This window comes from Mus caroli, unplaced genomic scaffold (assembly GCF_978045245.1).
Source record: "Mus caroli unplaced genomic scaffold, Mus_caroli_1 scaffold_14, whole genome shotgun sequence".
Lineage (NCBI taxonomy): Eukaryota > Metazoa > Chordata > Mammalia > Rodentia > Muridae > Mus > Mus caroli.
This window is the reverse complement of record NW_028227269.1, coordinates 113,922,523-113,936,249: the sequence shown is the minus strand read 5'-3', so window position 1 is coordinate 113,936,249 and position 13,727 is coordinate 113,922,523. Positions and strand designations below refer to the sequence as shown.

The window sequence follows — 13,727 nt, the reverse complement described above, 5'->3', positions numbered from 1 at the left end:
GACACTTGTAAGGAACATGTGTCTTGAGACTGTGGTGGTGTGACCTGGCCTGAGCAGTGAAATTTTCATGTGAATTTCCTTAAAGAAAAAAGAAATCCCATTTTTGATGTTCTCTTTCCCCTATTCACCATGTTACTTAGACATGTGTGTTGGGAACTGCCTGTAGTTTCCCCTGTGATAAATATGATTCTGATGTTAATCACAGGGATCTTCTGGGAAAAGAAATCAGTCTTGGAAGAAGGGTAGTTCTCTTAAAACCAACAGTCCTTCCTACAGGTCAGTGTGCCTCAATGTGGAATGGTAACCCTGAGATCACTCTGCAAGTATTCTTCCATTTTGCATTAGCACTACCTTTTTGATAAGCATCATGGCTATTTCCTACCTTGGCACTAGGTACTAAGTATAGAGAAGCTATGGTGGTCCCAAGGTATATAGAGGGACATATGGGATTTGGATATGGGAGGTCTGACCCCAGTGCTTCCCATATTCTGAGATATAACGTAAGACTTCTTTCAGAGGAATCAATCAAATAAATATTTATACAAATAAATATTTGTAAAGACAAGCACGCTATACACATTAATTTAGTATTTTTGTAGAACATGTTAGCAACAAATTCTGTTGTTTAAGAAGTATGACAATAGGGGGCTGATGAGATGACTCAGTGGATGAGGACACTTACCATGTAAGCCTGGTAACCTGAGTTCAATCCTTAGAAACATCATTAAAAGTCAAGGGAGAGAACAGACTCTACAAAGTTGCCCTCCAACTTCTACATGTGCACTGTGGCATGTACATAAACATGCATACACACATGCACATGAAAATAAATGACACTGGGGTAGTGGTACATGCATATAATCCCAACAGTCATAGAGTGAGGGAAGAGGACCAAGAACCCAAAGATACTCTGAGCTATGTACTAAGCATGTGTAAGTCCCTTGTATAACTTCCCAAATCTGACAATGCCTTGACTTCCCATTCATTTTGTAGTTGTTGAGGGCTCCTGGCTAGCAGTCTTCTTTCTTTTGAGTTTGCTATCCCTATTTGTTCCTATTAGAATAACCCAGTTGTTCTGAGTAGCAAGAGAGGAGTTTCTTGTTGTCATCTTTGAATTTCAATGGTTTGATCATAATGTGCCTAAGTGTGGCTCTTTTAAAGTTTATTCCACTTATCGTTCCTTCAGCTTAATATATACATTTTTCTATCATATTTGGTTTTGCCAAATTCCTTTCTTTTGAGACAAGTTCTTAAGTAGTCCAAACTGGTCTGAATTAAGTATGTGAGTTTGGCCTTGAACTCCTGACCTTTCTGCCTCTATTCCCCCAAGTGCTGGAATTACAGGTGCATGCTGCCACATACCACCTCATATTTTCTTTCAAAAATATTTTTAAATAACTTTACTTATTAAAATAAATAAATTTATTTACGTATTGTGTGCACATGCACTTGCCAGCATACACGTGGAGTTCAGAGAACTTGCAGGAGTCAGCTCTTATAATATGGACTCTAGATATGGAACAAAGGTTATCAGGCTTAGTGGCAAGTGCCTTTATCTGCTTAGATATCTCATTAGCCTATAGTATTTCTTAAAAACATTTTCTTAGGTGTTCCTCTCCATCTTTTATGGGTCTCTCACTATGTGTCCATACATTTCTCCTTATTCTGTATTACCTTTGTATAAGGATAAGAAAGATGGTTCTTAATGGCCCATCTTCATATGCTAATTCTTTTTCTGTCTGCTGAAATCTGTCTCTAGTGGACCTTGAGTTCTTGTATTCAACTCAAGAATTTCTACTTATATTCTTTCTCTGATGACTTTCTTTTCTTGGTGAGACACCATCCTCCTATGACCCCATTCATTCGTTAGACCTATATAGTTCCTTTCAAATGCAGTAGCAGATATAAGGTCATCTGGACTTCCTTAGAGACAGCTGTTATTGACTGTCTTTTGCCCGCACCACTAGCACATGGCCCACATTTTATTATTATTTTTGTGTGCCTCATGATTTGGGGATTAAAAATGTAAGACAGAATGAAAATTCTGTAAACAAGCTCATTCTTTCTTTCCATAGGCTTTGTGCTGCTTTCCTGGAGTTATTTTAATACCTAAGAAGCATAGTATTTAAAGTTCCTGCCCAGTTAGTTTATGTGATTAGTTAGCAAGTAAACCAAGCTTTAAGTAATTTGGATCAATTTTAATCCACTACCCGTTGCACCAGGAAACAACACCAGGCCTTTTGTAGACCCTTTGCAGATGCACGTGCCCTCCTCATGTATCCTCCTATGTCCCCCAAACATTCTACAAGTCTCTTTGTCTGCATTTTCCTTTGGTGTTCTGTCATCATCTGTCTCCAGAGGCACCACGGGCTCGGGCAGCTGCAACAATAATGTTTGACAAACAAAACAGACGTAGATTTTCCAGGATCCAGACAGGTCATCTGCTGCAGGATTTTTCCTGTCCAATCACATTAGGGCAGTGGGAGGCCTGTGATTGGACAGAGAAAAGGGAGGCAGAGCTAAGAGTGGCAGAGACAGAGAGCATCTCAGAGTAGGGGGAGAACCAAGATGGCTGTGGACATGTACCCATGTGGCGTTTTCTAGCCACAAGTAGCTATGATTTCACAAGGTTAGAAATATTGGGATAAAGCTTTTATCATTATCAATTGGCTCTGAAATTATTTAATTGGCATCTTGTAAATTGTGACATTGATACATAAATCTGATTTGTTAATTAAGCATTAGGCGTCTTGATTCTACCGGGGTACTGGGCATTGTGATGTGTTGGCTGACCATGGGGTGTGTGGAAGCAAGAGGAACTGGGGCTGGGAGGGCACTGGAGAGATGGCCTGGTGGGAGCCCTGTGATCCGGTGTGGACAGAGAGTTGGCAGGCAGGCAGGAGCTCAGAGTTGGTGGGTTCATTTTTTAATATTTTCCGCCACACTCATACAGTTGCCGTTTTCTGAGAATAAGACAGTTCTAAAACCTATTATTTCTCCTTTGGAGGTTACAGGTTTTCACAGCTGTTGTGATCCAGCTGTTGTGGCTGCTGTATAACTTTTTTTTTTAATGTTTATGTTTTTAATTGCTATTACTATTATAATGTAAGAAGTGGAGATTTATAGTCTCATAGGTAACTCATTAACATCTATTAAACCTGAGTTTTAGGGTTATTCTCCTGAGGTTTTCAAGTAGATAACCACTTCTAAAGATATCTTTCAATCTCAATATAGAGAGACAATATATTTCTTTTTATCCTGAATTTTTCCAGGAGTTCTAGAATAGCATAAAATAAATTAAGACTTCCTGGATTATTTTGCGTTTTCATGACCCAGATGTTTTTGAAGTAATTATGCCACTAACCTTTTATCTTTATTAAATTATTATTACATGTCTCATTACATCTTTAGCCTTTAATAAAACTGTCAAGAGGTAACCAGAATTCTTTGAATGTAAACTCATTAAATGAGAGTCTTGTGTAGTTTATAAATGTTTATAGATCATTCATTCAACAGATATGTGGGTTATCATTTGCATGCTAAGAATAGCCATTAAAAATTAACACTCACACAGTCTCTGCTCTTAGTAGATTATAGTCTAGGCAGAAAGATTATAAGTAATGGTCAACTGAAACTCTGTTAAGTAAAATGAACATGGTAACATGGTGCCAAGGGTCTGAATCATGGAGGCTGCTTAAGGTTAGACTGCTGGTAAAGGACACTGAGAAAATCAACTTTACATCATGTGAAAGGAAATGGACAATGTGCAGGCTCTTATGCTGTGAAAAGCATCCTGGAGATGGTGAGGTGGGAAGAACCATGGTAACTAAACTTGAGTACAAGTAGATCCTGGAGGAAACGTGATTGGCAAAGTCTCAGGGAATGGGACAGTTGATTAGTCTTCATTACAAAAGCAATGGAAAATTGTAGTTGGGGTTTGTCTTTGATACAAAGAAGGGAGCAACAGAGAACTGGGAGTTGAGAGTAGAAGAGGCAAGATGGGCGTGAGGCAGTAGCAGAAGTAGGTATGTCTTCAAGTCAGGATTAAAGACTTAATATGTGTATATGTGAGGGAGGGAGCCAGGGCAGGATGCTGTTTAATCCTCAGCTCAGGTCCCTAGACAGACAGAGACAAAGACAGGAGGGAACTGTGCTAGAATGCATAGAAGAAAGATGCTATACAGGGAACTGGATAGTCTATTTGTGATACTGATTTGGAAAACACAGATGGTCAGTGGTATTCAGAACACAAAATAAAAATGAAAAAAAAAAACCAAGTAACATGTATACTTTAATATTTAGAGTGTAGGTAAGAGAAAAAAAGAGGATTTTTTCCCCGAGATAGGGTTTCTCTGTGTTGACCTGGCTGTCCTGGAACTCACTCTGTAGGCCAGGCTACCTCCCAAGTGCTGGGATTAAACGTGTGCGCCACCACGCCCGGCAAAAAAGAGGGTTTGTTGTTGTTGTTGCTGTTTTGTAACATAAACAGTGAAGAGTAATGCAGTAAAGGTTGGGGTATAGCTCAATGTATGGTGTCTTAAGATTTTTTTTTAATGAATGTAAACAAAGGCATTATAAAGGACAAAGAAACTAGGCTGGGAACATACAATTGTAATCTCAATCTTTAAGATGCCAAGGTAGAAAGACTGTTAGTTGAAAGCCAGTCTTAGCTACCCTATCAACAAACAAAGTCAAGCAAAGGTGGCATTTCAGCATGTATACAGAGAAACTAAGGGTAAAATGTGAAGACGCCAAAGAAAGACAACAAGGTACTTCCTCAAGTCTACCTGAGACACTGGACACCCAAGCATTTGCCCATTGTTCAAACCTTCTATCTCAGCATCTTGTTTGGGGACTTCTCAGTGTTCCAGTCTTATTTAGTCTACTTTTTCTACTCAGTCTTTGCCCTTCAATGAGCTGTTTGCTCTTTGAACGAGGATGGGAACAAGAGGAATATCAAACCACATGAACAGTGAAAGAATGCACAAATAGCAAATATACCTGAAACAGCATGTGAGCTTTCCAAATTAGCTGTTCCCACACTAAACTTGTTCAAGAGACAAACAAAAAACATATTACGAGTACACTAACATAAAAGTTTTATTGAATAAATACATGTGCTGTTATATAAAATTAAGCAAAAAGGACATTCTATGATTAAAACAAACAAACAAACAAACAACAAAAAACAAGAATCACCCTCTATGGCCCACCCCTACAGTGGGTAATCCAGATGGGACCATTCACTGCAGCAGGCTTCACTCTCTGTATCTGCCTGAGGTTTTTTAAACTAATCCTAAACACCTCTGCATAGGGACTGCCTGTACAAGAAATATAGAGTGCAAAATACAAATGGTAGTACATATGGTTGCAAGGCTGCTTCTGTTTTCATCTGAAACTTGAAAACACCTTTGTACTTTAAGGCACAGGATAAGCCACCACACGAATAAGTTAGGAGAGGTGTACTTGAAATCACTAATTTCCTCATTGGTTTGGCTCAAAGTAGAAAATGTAACATTCTTTTTTCCTAGGTAAGTCATTAAAAACTAAAAGTTAACATTTTGAGAACTGAAAGTGTCTATCTTCAGGACACTGGAGTGTGCCTTGATGGCAAGTCAGCCCTCCTCATGCAGCACTCAGAACCACAACTCACTGGGCTAGTATTACTGGACCTTCTCTCTCCTTTCCACATAGACTGGAGATGCTACTTGAAGACTCAGATGATGGACGTGGGGGCACTGTATCTGAACTCATTGGCACCAGCTTTTGTGACTGTAGTAGGGATCATACTGATTTATTAGGGGATTGTACCCTTAACTCTACTCAATTTGCCTAATTAGTTATGAAAAGCATTCCATTAAATAAAATACACACTTAACAGACTAAGTCTATGGATGCAAAACTAAGATAGATAGGTTGTTGATGAAAAACCATTGCCATGATACAATTTCAGGAAAAAAAAAATCTCTTTTATAGACAGAAGCTCTTAAATGGACTTAATTAAAAACACACTTAAGGAAAAAAAAGCCAATACCACGGTCAAGCAACTAGTTTTACTATAACCTGCCTTTCTCCTGCAACCAAAATGCCACCCTGGAATATTTTATGTACATATATGTTCATGTGTGTACATACACAAACTTTCCCACAATCCTGCTCACTAATGAAAAGAGATTTATAAACAGGATTCAGAGGAAGGTGTCAGATGGCAGGAGAGAGATTACTCTGACCGTATGACTACCTGGGGTGTGCTGTGAAGAGCCACAGACTGCATTACAACTGTACATGTTACATTACAAACTGAGGCACACTTTCATCTTTTAGACAGGAGGAGAGTGCAAAAGGAACACTCGATATTCATCACAGGCACTTTGGTATGTTTGGTCACATAAGCTTCCCATAGGTTTAATTCCAAGAAGCATGTGAATGGAACTACTCCAATTTTGATTACAAAGCTGTATTTTCCTGCTATAAGTGTACATTAGTTTTAAATGATCTCATAGCTGAGAAGCCCTTTTCATCCTAGAGGTTAAAATGCATACTGAAAAAAAATCTTCCTACATTTGTGCATCTTTTGCTTACAGACATGCATAGCTTATAATACTGTGACATAGCCTCACCTCACAAGAGGTTTGAGATCTCTTACATACGTAAAACATGCTTTTCCCAATCTAAAAATAAAAGGATTCCAAAATAAAAATTGTATTAACATCTGGCATGGCACAAAATGAGGATATCCACGAAATGTCAAGCCTGACAGCAGCTTGCTGGCACTGCGCAGGATGTTTTGTCACGCATGAGGGGAAGCACAGGAAGCTCCACCTAGAGGTGTGTATCCTGTGTGTGGACTTATGGCCAGGTTCTCCCATCAAGAGCAACTGCAGTGCTCTAACTAACGTCTTTAGCTCAGCACCCTTTGTTACTATGCATCCATCCCATTTCACCTCTTTACAGTAACGACAGACCTGTCTTCCTAGGGTAAGAAACAAGGACAAAACAAACTAAGCTTGCATCACTCTTGATAACACCTTATATCCTAATATGCTTTGGGCAAAATATAATGTATGTTTCTTTTTCCCAAGACAGAGTTTTGCTGTGTAGCCCAGGCTGGCCTTTAACACTTGGGTCTTCTTGGTGTGGCCTCCCATACCCTGGGATTACAGATGTGAGGTACAATGCCTAGCATGTGTGTATCTCTGTACTACTCATGAGTCTGTTATAACAAACAATTACACAAATAAACAGCACATTCCTTTCTTATGTAATACATTTCAGATGAGTATACTGTGATTCTCCAGAGCCTTAACAATGCTCTCGGTATTGTCCAGTACTCAGTTATACAACTTTTTAAATTAGCCATTTACTGACTTCTCACTGTATTTTCCTATTTATAATAATGTTAGTAATTTGAAATTTGTTTTATCGTTCATAATAGACATAAAAATTCTAATATTTAATAATCTTCCCATTTTTCCTTAAAAAGGCATATCACACAACAACTCTATGAGAACATTTTGCTGAAAAGATGAAAATGATTAATTTGTCACAGAATGTAATAAGTCTTAGAAGAAAATACATATTTCCTTAATTCATTTTCTTCTTTATCCAAACCAGCATGTAGATATTATAAAAAAGAATCTATTTACATGGTGTAGTGCACCTCCAGGATGCAGGACAAGGCAGAAACAAGTCCAGGTATCTGCTTTCCAGCAGGTGCGGCTGACAGAGCTACACACAGCACAGGAAACACATCACTACACCACTGCATACTGCGGTGCCTGGTGAAGCACTGGAGGAAGCTCAACAGGGAGATTCAACAATAATATTGGCCAAATTTTCCTACAATGCCAAGTTTTATAAAATTATTAAGGTATGTATAACTCAATACTTAAAATTATAAAAATAGCATTGGTACATCTGCGAGAAGGTGTGTTCCATGTTGAGGTGCCACGTGATACACTGAAAGATAGACCTACGTCCAGCGTAGCTACGTTATCACCTGTGGCCTTGTCCCATCTTCTGTGAGGTCATACCTGAGAAAGCACAAAAAAGTACAACAGACTTGGGTCAGGCTTTGGGATGGTAGACGCAGCTAGGTTTTCCTGGGAACTGCCTGCAACTTGGGACAGGGGCACTCACCACTGGGTCCAGCCCTTGGCGAGTTCTTCAGATGCCAGAGCAACCAGCACCTGTGGATTAAAAGACGGTTCTGTGAAAATTACTGGGTAATTCCTTTTAGATCATTCATCACTCCTTCCTACCTCTCTAATTTCTTAACAATATGAAAATCTCATGTTTTGAGGTTCTCATTTTTAAAAATCATTTTAACCTTTACATAGCTGAGTATATCCAAGATATTCTTCTTGTATCTAATAGTATTACAATTATTATGAAACACATAAAGAAGATACTATGAGATAATAGCAAATATGTCATTAATGGCAGTGTGTGGTTTAGATATGAAGTGACTATAAAAGGCTCATGTTTAAAAGCTTGGTTGCCAACTAACTGATGGGCTTCTCGAGGTAACTAGAACCAGAAGGTGTTGACCTAATCAATGAGTTAATCATCAGGTAGATTCATACTATGATGGGAAATTGTGGCAGGGCAGGGGTCACTAGGGATGTGCTCTGGAAAGCTATACTTTCTCTTGGTCTCTCTGCATATCTCTGCTCTCTGGCTATTGTGTGGTGGATGGCTCAGTTCTGCCTCGTGCTCCCCACTGTAACCTTCTGCCTTACAACTGGCCCAGAAATAACAAAGCCAAGGGTCCATTCATTGAAACTTCTGAAATCAAGAGGTAAAATCAAACCTTCTCTTCTTTACGTTGCTTCTCTTAGGTATTTGTCATGGCCTAGCTGATAACAGATTTTTCACTTTGCAGTTGACAAAGTGGCACTTACAACTCAAAAGCCCCTTTCCCTATTTAATCCTCTTTACACTGTAAAATAATAACTAAACCTACATCAAAATTAAATGTGAGATGGAAAAAAACAAAAGAAAATCTGGAGGAAGAAAGTCAACGGCATGGTAAAGGAAGTACATGATTAGCTGAGTGGGTGGGGCAGCAGGTTATTGGAGGGTATTTGCCTTCACGGTTTTCTTCCCATGTAATATTGAACAGTTTTTACAACAGTTTTAACCAACGTTTCTTCACCTCTAAGTTCCTGATGTTAGTATGAGTAATAAGTCAATAGTAAGAATGCAGGAAAACAGCTGTGTACTGATGTCTTACCACAATGTGATAAGCACACATTAATTAGAGTGAGCCTCCCTTCCCACTATGTAAGCTATGATCTAAAATGCACTTAATTCTACAATGTGTAGGATACAAGGACTTTAAAAAAAAAATCACTTTGCCAAGAAGCCCTTTATCTTTGGACAGGAAGCCACCACTGTTCTTCACCGCCACATCCAATGTTCTCCTTTGCACCTCAGGCAGCGAAACACTGAAGTCGAAGCTGAAATGGAAACAACACCTCATGTCAGCTCCTGATGATCCTGCTGCATTTTCTTCTAACTAAAAACACTTATTTCTGAGATAATTCCAAACACTGTTTTATTTTTCTTGTTGCCATTTCGGTGCTTACCCAGCTGACCTTAGTTTACATGAAATCACTGCATGAAAACAGTGAGGGAAAGGTGCCCTACGGAAGAACAGAACTGGGCCAACAGATGCTGATGCTACTCAGCTGTATTACTTTTCTTAAAACTAGCAGATGCTACACTGCCAGAGAACTATGAGCTGGGGCAGTCTGCAGAGACTGGTGATCCAAGAATCCCTGGGTGACCACAAGCAACTTGGCCATCAGACTGACCATGACCACAAAGGCAGCTTCTATTAAGGTGACATTTATGATTCGCAAAAAATTATATCTCCACTAATTTTTGAAATTGTTATAGAAAAAAGGCTTTCTCAAAAATGTGTATTTTATATTACTAGCTTATACTACAAAATAAAAAAAATTAAATCTATCTTTAAATTGTTTAATTTAAAATTCAGTCTTAGTATATGTTATCCACTAAATCAAAATTCTTCAAAGTCATAAGATTCAACTTTTAGCTGGGGGCAGTGGCATTACAGCCTTTAATCCCAGTATGTAGGACACAGAAACAGATTTCTGAGTTCACGGCCAACTTTAGTCATCAGTCTCCCTGTGCAGCATCGTAACTTGGACATATGATCTTTAACACCTCTGCTTGAAGGTCAAAAGCTTCTTGACTTATTTAACAAGCAACTCGTGATGGGGTATGTTAGAGAATCCTGTTCTCCACAGGCCTTTTCAGGCCTGCTCTAATCTAACATTTCATCCAGGTAGCCTCTTGGCTATATCAGGTGTTCACTATACCTCTGATCAAACACAGGGTTCAATGTCTTCTTTGATACATGTGTTTTCCTTCTTCCTGAGCGTCTCTTGTCTGGTAATAAATACATGCGGACATATGGGTCAGAGCCATCTTCCGAGAAGGCAATGAGGTTTCTTATAATACAAACCAGAGAAGACTAGACATTAGAATTTAAAAAATAAAAAGTTCCATATTAAAATTATTTATCAAGTTTTGACTTCATATTATCTGGAGCAACACACATCAAGTTTCCCAAAGTAAGCTTTTGAATTGCTAGCCACTGATATCACTTTTAAATTTCCCTTTAACAGCTTTGCCAGAGTAACTGTTGTCTTTATTACCTAAGCCTAGAGCGTGGGTGGACCTTCACAGCCCTTGCTCTGTTTCTCAGACTGTCCTTCTGTCAGTAAGACCCTGAGTGGCTGTACTGGCTACTTCTGAAGCTTCTGCACAGGGTCAAGCTCCTCCATGAACCTGTCCCCTGCTCTTTCCCTAGGATAACTAGTAATAAGCCAAACACATTTAGTTACCCCCAACCACAGGCAGGCTGTCTTCAGAGCCATGGCAGCAGCCTCTGCTGTGCCCACCCTCACCAGTCACTATCTTGGCAGCCAGAATCCCTTAATCCCTTACTGAACTGAACTCTACATTTTTCAGGATCATGTCCAATGCTGCCAGTTCTATTATTTACTCATGTTTTCAAAAGATTTTTATAAGCTCAAAATATCTACACTACCAGTGGTGGGAGAGGGATCACGTGAGGCAGAAATAACCTGACAGCCCCAGTGGCAGTTGGCCTCACCTGCAGGAGTGCACAACCACGATGAGCTTATTCCTTTGGGAGCTGTGCCGGATAGTCAGCTGGATCTGCCCCAGAGGAGACTGTCCCAGGGTTGTCCCACTGTGGAAACAACATAATGTCACCAGCTCTGCTCCAAGTTCAAAAAAGGTGTGCTGTATTGGTTCCATGTGTACAGTAAGATAATCTCCACTTATTTAGACAAAATGGGATCTAACTGCTCATGAACTTATGCGTGATTCAAAACATCTGAATATATACCACATAAAAATTATTTCACTTGAGGGTTTGGTATTCCTTAATTATTCACAACTACAGCTTTCCAACTGAGCACTCAAATACAAATGAGAGACAAAGCTCTCCCTTAGACAAATGTCAATCCTGTAGTTGAAGCTTCCTTTGCCTGCTGCTGGGCAAGTATCACTGCACTACATCCCCAACCTTGACCTGATCCATATAAGAAAGCAAGAAAACAAAAGGTGAGCTTGTGTCAGTGGAGCCTCAGAGATACAGGATGGCCAGTGCTGTATCCTGAAGTACTTGCATAACCACTGCTACTTTGTATTTCCTTATAACTGGGTTACCATATGTCGGATGCACAGGGTAACTATTTTCCTCCTTATCTGAAGAAACATTAAATACAACCTATAAACCATGACAAATATCCAAAGAAAACCAGTAGGGACTTGGTGGTGGTGAGGTTTGTATTCTGCAATGGAGAGAAGACAAGCCTCTGCCAAACCTGTGCAGGTGACACAATGCTCAACACAGTGACAGACTACGCCTGCAGAAGTCTGTCCCTCGCATGAATTGAGTGTATGGTGTCTACACAGCTCAATTCTCTTGCCTTTTCCACCTGTGAAACCTCTTACTCCACTACTGCTCTTCTAACATATCCAAGGTCCTATAAAACATCAAAGTGTTATTTTGAAAGTCAAAGACTCAATGAACAAAATAATAGCACAACTGGAATTTCTTTCAGAGAAATTAAGCTCCTATCTCCTCCCTGTGGCATATGGGATGAGAACTCTGAGATGATAAACAATAATGGGAGCATTAGTTACTTTTCAAGTTGACGTAGCCTTTGTCTCAGCTCCTGAGTGGCAATGGGCAGTGATATGTCTGAGGCAATGCTTGGGGTGGGTTCCTTGGCTGCAATGTGGCTTGGAGAGGCCAAGAGGCTGGAGGAGCTCCTGCCTAGGTCACGATGCCCGAGAGGGCTGGCCTCAGGGGGCTGGGGCTTCTCCTCTATGGCAGGCTTATCATCGACTCCCATGACTGGTGTTGACGGAGCAGTGTTGGCACCACTGGTGCCTGGCGACGCAGACATCTGAGATTTGATAGGCATTTTCCTCCCTTCTTTGGAGACAGAGGGCCGTTTCACTTGAGCTGAATGCTGGTAGTCTGGTGGTCTTTCTTGCTTTTCAAGATGGAGGACCTAGAGGGAAGTCATGGACAGGAGTGATGGCTTGATGATGGCTTTAGGTGTATACATCTGTGTTTAACATTCAGCTAAAATTTTACAACTCTAATCTGTTTAACTATGCAGTTATTGAAATAGGATCTTACAGAGAATTAAAAAAGCAAATTTTGCCAAGCATTATGGCACATGCCTTTCATCCCAGCACTTGGGAGGCAGGCAGATGTCTGTGAGTTTGAAACTAGCATATTCTACATAGAGAATTCAAGGACAAACAGAGCCATATAGAGAGAAACTATCTCTAAAATACAAAACAAATAATTAAAAAGGGCAAAATTTAAGCAATTAAAACTACTTCCGGTAATACAAACACTTTTCTATTCCTTCTTCAAATCTCTTCCACTTGAACATATTCTAATAATGGGACGAGCACTTACTGATCAACCAGTAAGCCATGTGCCCTTGGCAAAAGATGAAATCTCTTATTCTTCCAGGTGGTTTGTACCAGAAACTCCCAGACAAAGGAAGAATACCAAGATATCTTGCTATCCAGAAAGACCTCGCCAAACAATCAAGTGTAATACAGTAATCAAGAGACAGCCACATCATCCTGCAGACTGTGAAGGGCAAACCATGTAAGCCAGTCCTATCCTCAGCAGAACACTCAGGAGTTACTGATTTTCTCTGGTTTTATTAACCACAGCTATAGCAAACACCTTAACTATATAGACTCCACACATTTTATGCTATAACCAGAAGGGCTCTGGAACTGGCAGTGGGTGACGTCACTATTATTCTGTCACTATAAAGTCGTGCCATGTCTTGATCATGTGCAAGGAGAACATTTCTATAGCACCCTGTCTGTTTTAATTAAAAACTAGGTCTGGAGTATAGCTCAGTGGTGGACCACTGGTTCAGCATGTGTGAGGCTATGGGTTCAAACCCCAGCACTAAAACAAAAAGTTGGCTCTTTATTATAATTTATATATAATCTTTTATTTTAATAGGGGTATATGTGCCATGGCATGTTTGCCATGGTTAGAGAACAATCTTGTGGATTCAGTTTTTTTTTTTTTTTTTTAGAAGAGAACTGAATCGGGGTGGGGTGGGATGGGGGAGGGCAGTTCGGTGATTAAATTCAGGTTGTCAGGCTTGGGCTTT

The 13,727-nt window shown here is 39.8% G+C and overlaps 1 protein-coding gene across 4 annotated transcripts in view; it reads right to left on the bottom strand.

Moving 5' to 3' along the window:
- Nucleotides 1-5,082: 5,082 nt before the first annotated feature.
- Nucleotides 5,083-13,727, bottom strand: part of Esyt2 (extended synaptotagmin 2) — a 101,583-nt gene continuing 92,938 nt past the window's right edge. For all 4 annotated transcript variants that reach the window (XM_029484378.2, XM_029484379.2, XM_029484380.2 and 1 more), the window contains 6 exons: nt 12,211-12,584; nt 11,150-11,248; nt 10,350-10,481; nt 9,356-9,461; nt 8,140-8,189; nt 5,083-8,033 (listed from right to left, as the gene is read on the bottom strand). In XM_029484378.2, the coding sequence (XP_029340238.1) occupies nt 7,988-8,033; nt 8,140-8,189; nt 9,356-9,461; nt 10,350-10,481; nt 11,150-11,248; nt 12,211-12,584 (807 nt within the window). In that variant the 3' untranslated portion in view covers nt 5,083-7,987. The remainder of the gene's footprint in view (nt 8,034-8,139; nt 8,190-9,355; nt 9,462-10,349; nt 10,482-11,149; nt 11,249-12,210; nt 12,585-13,727) is intronic.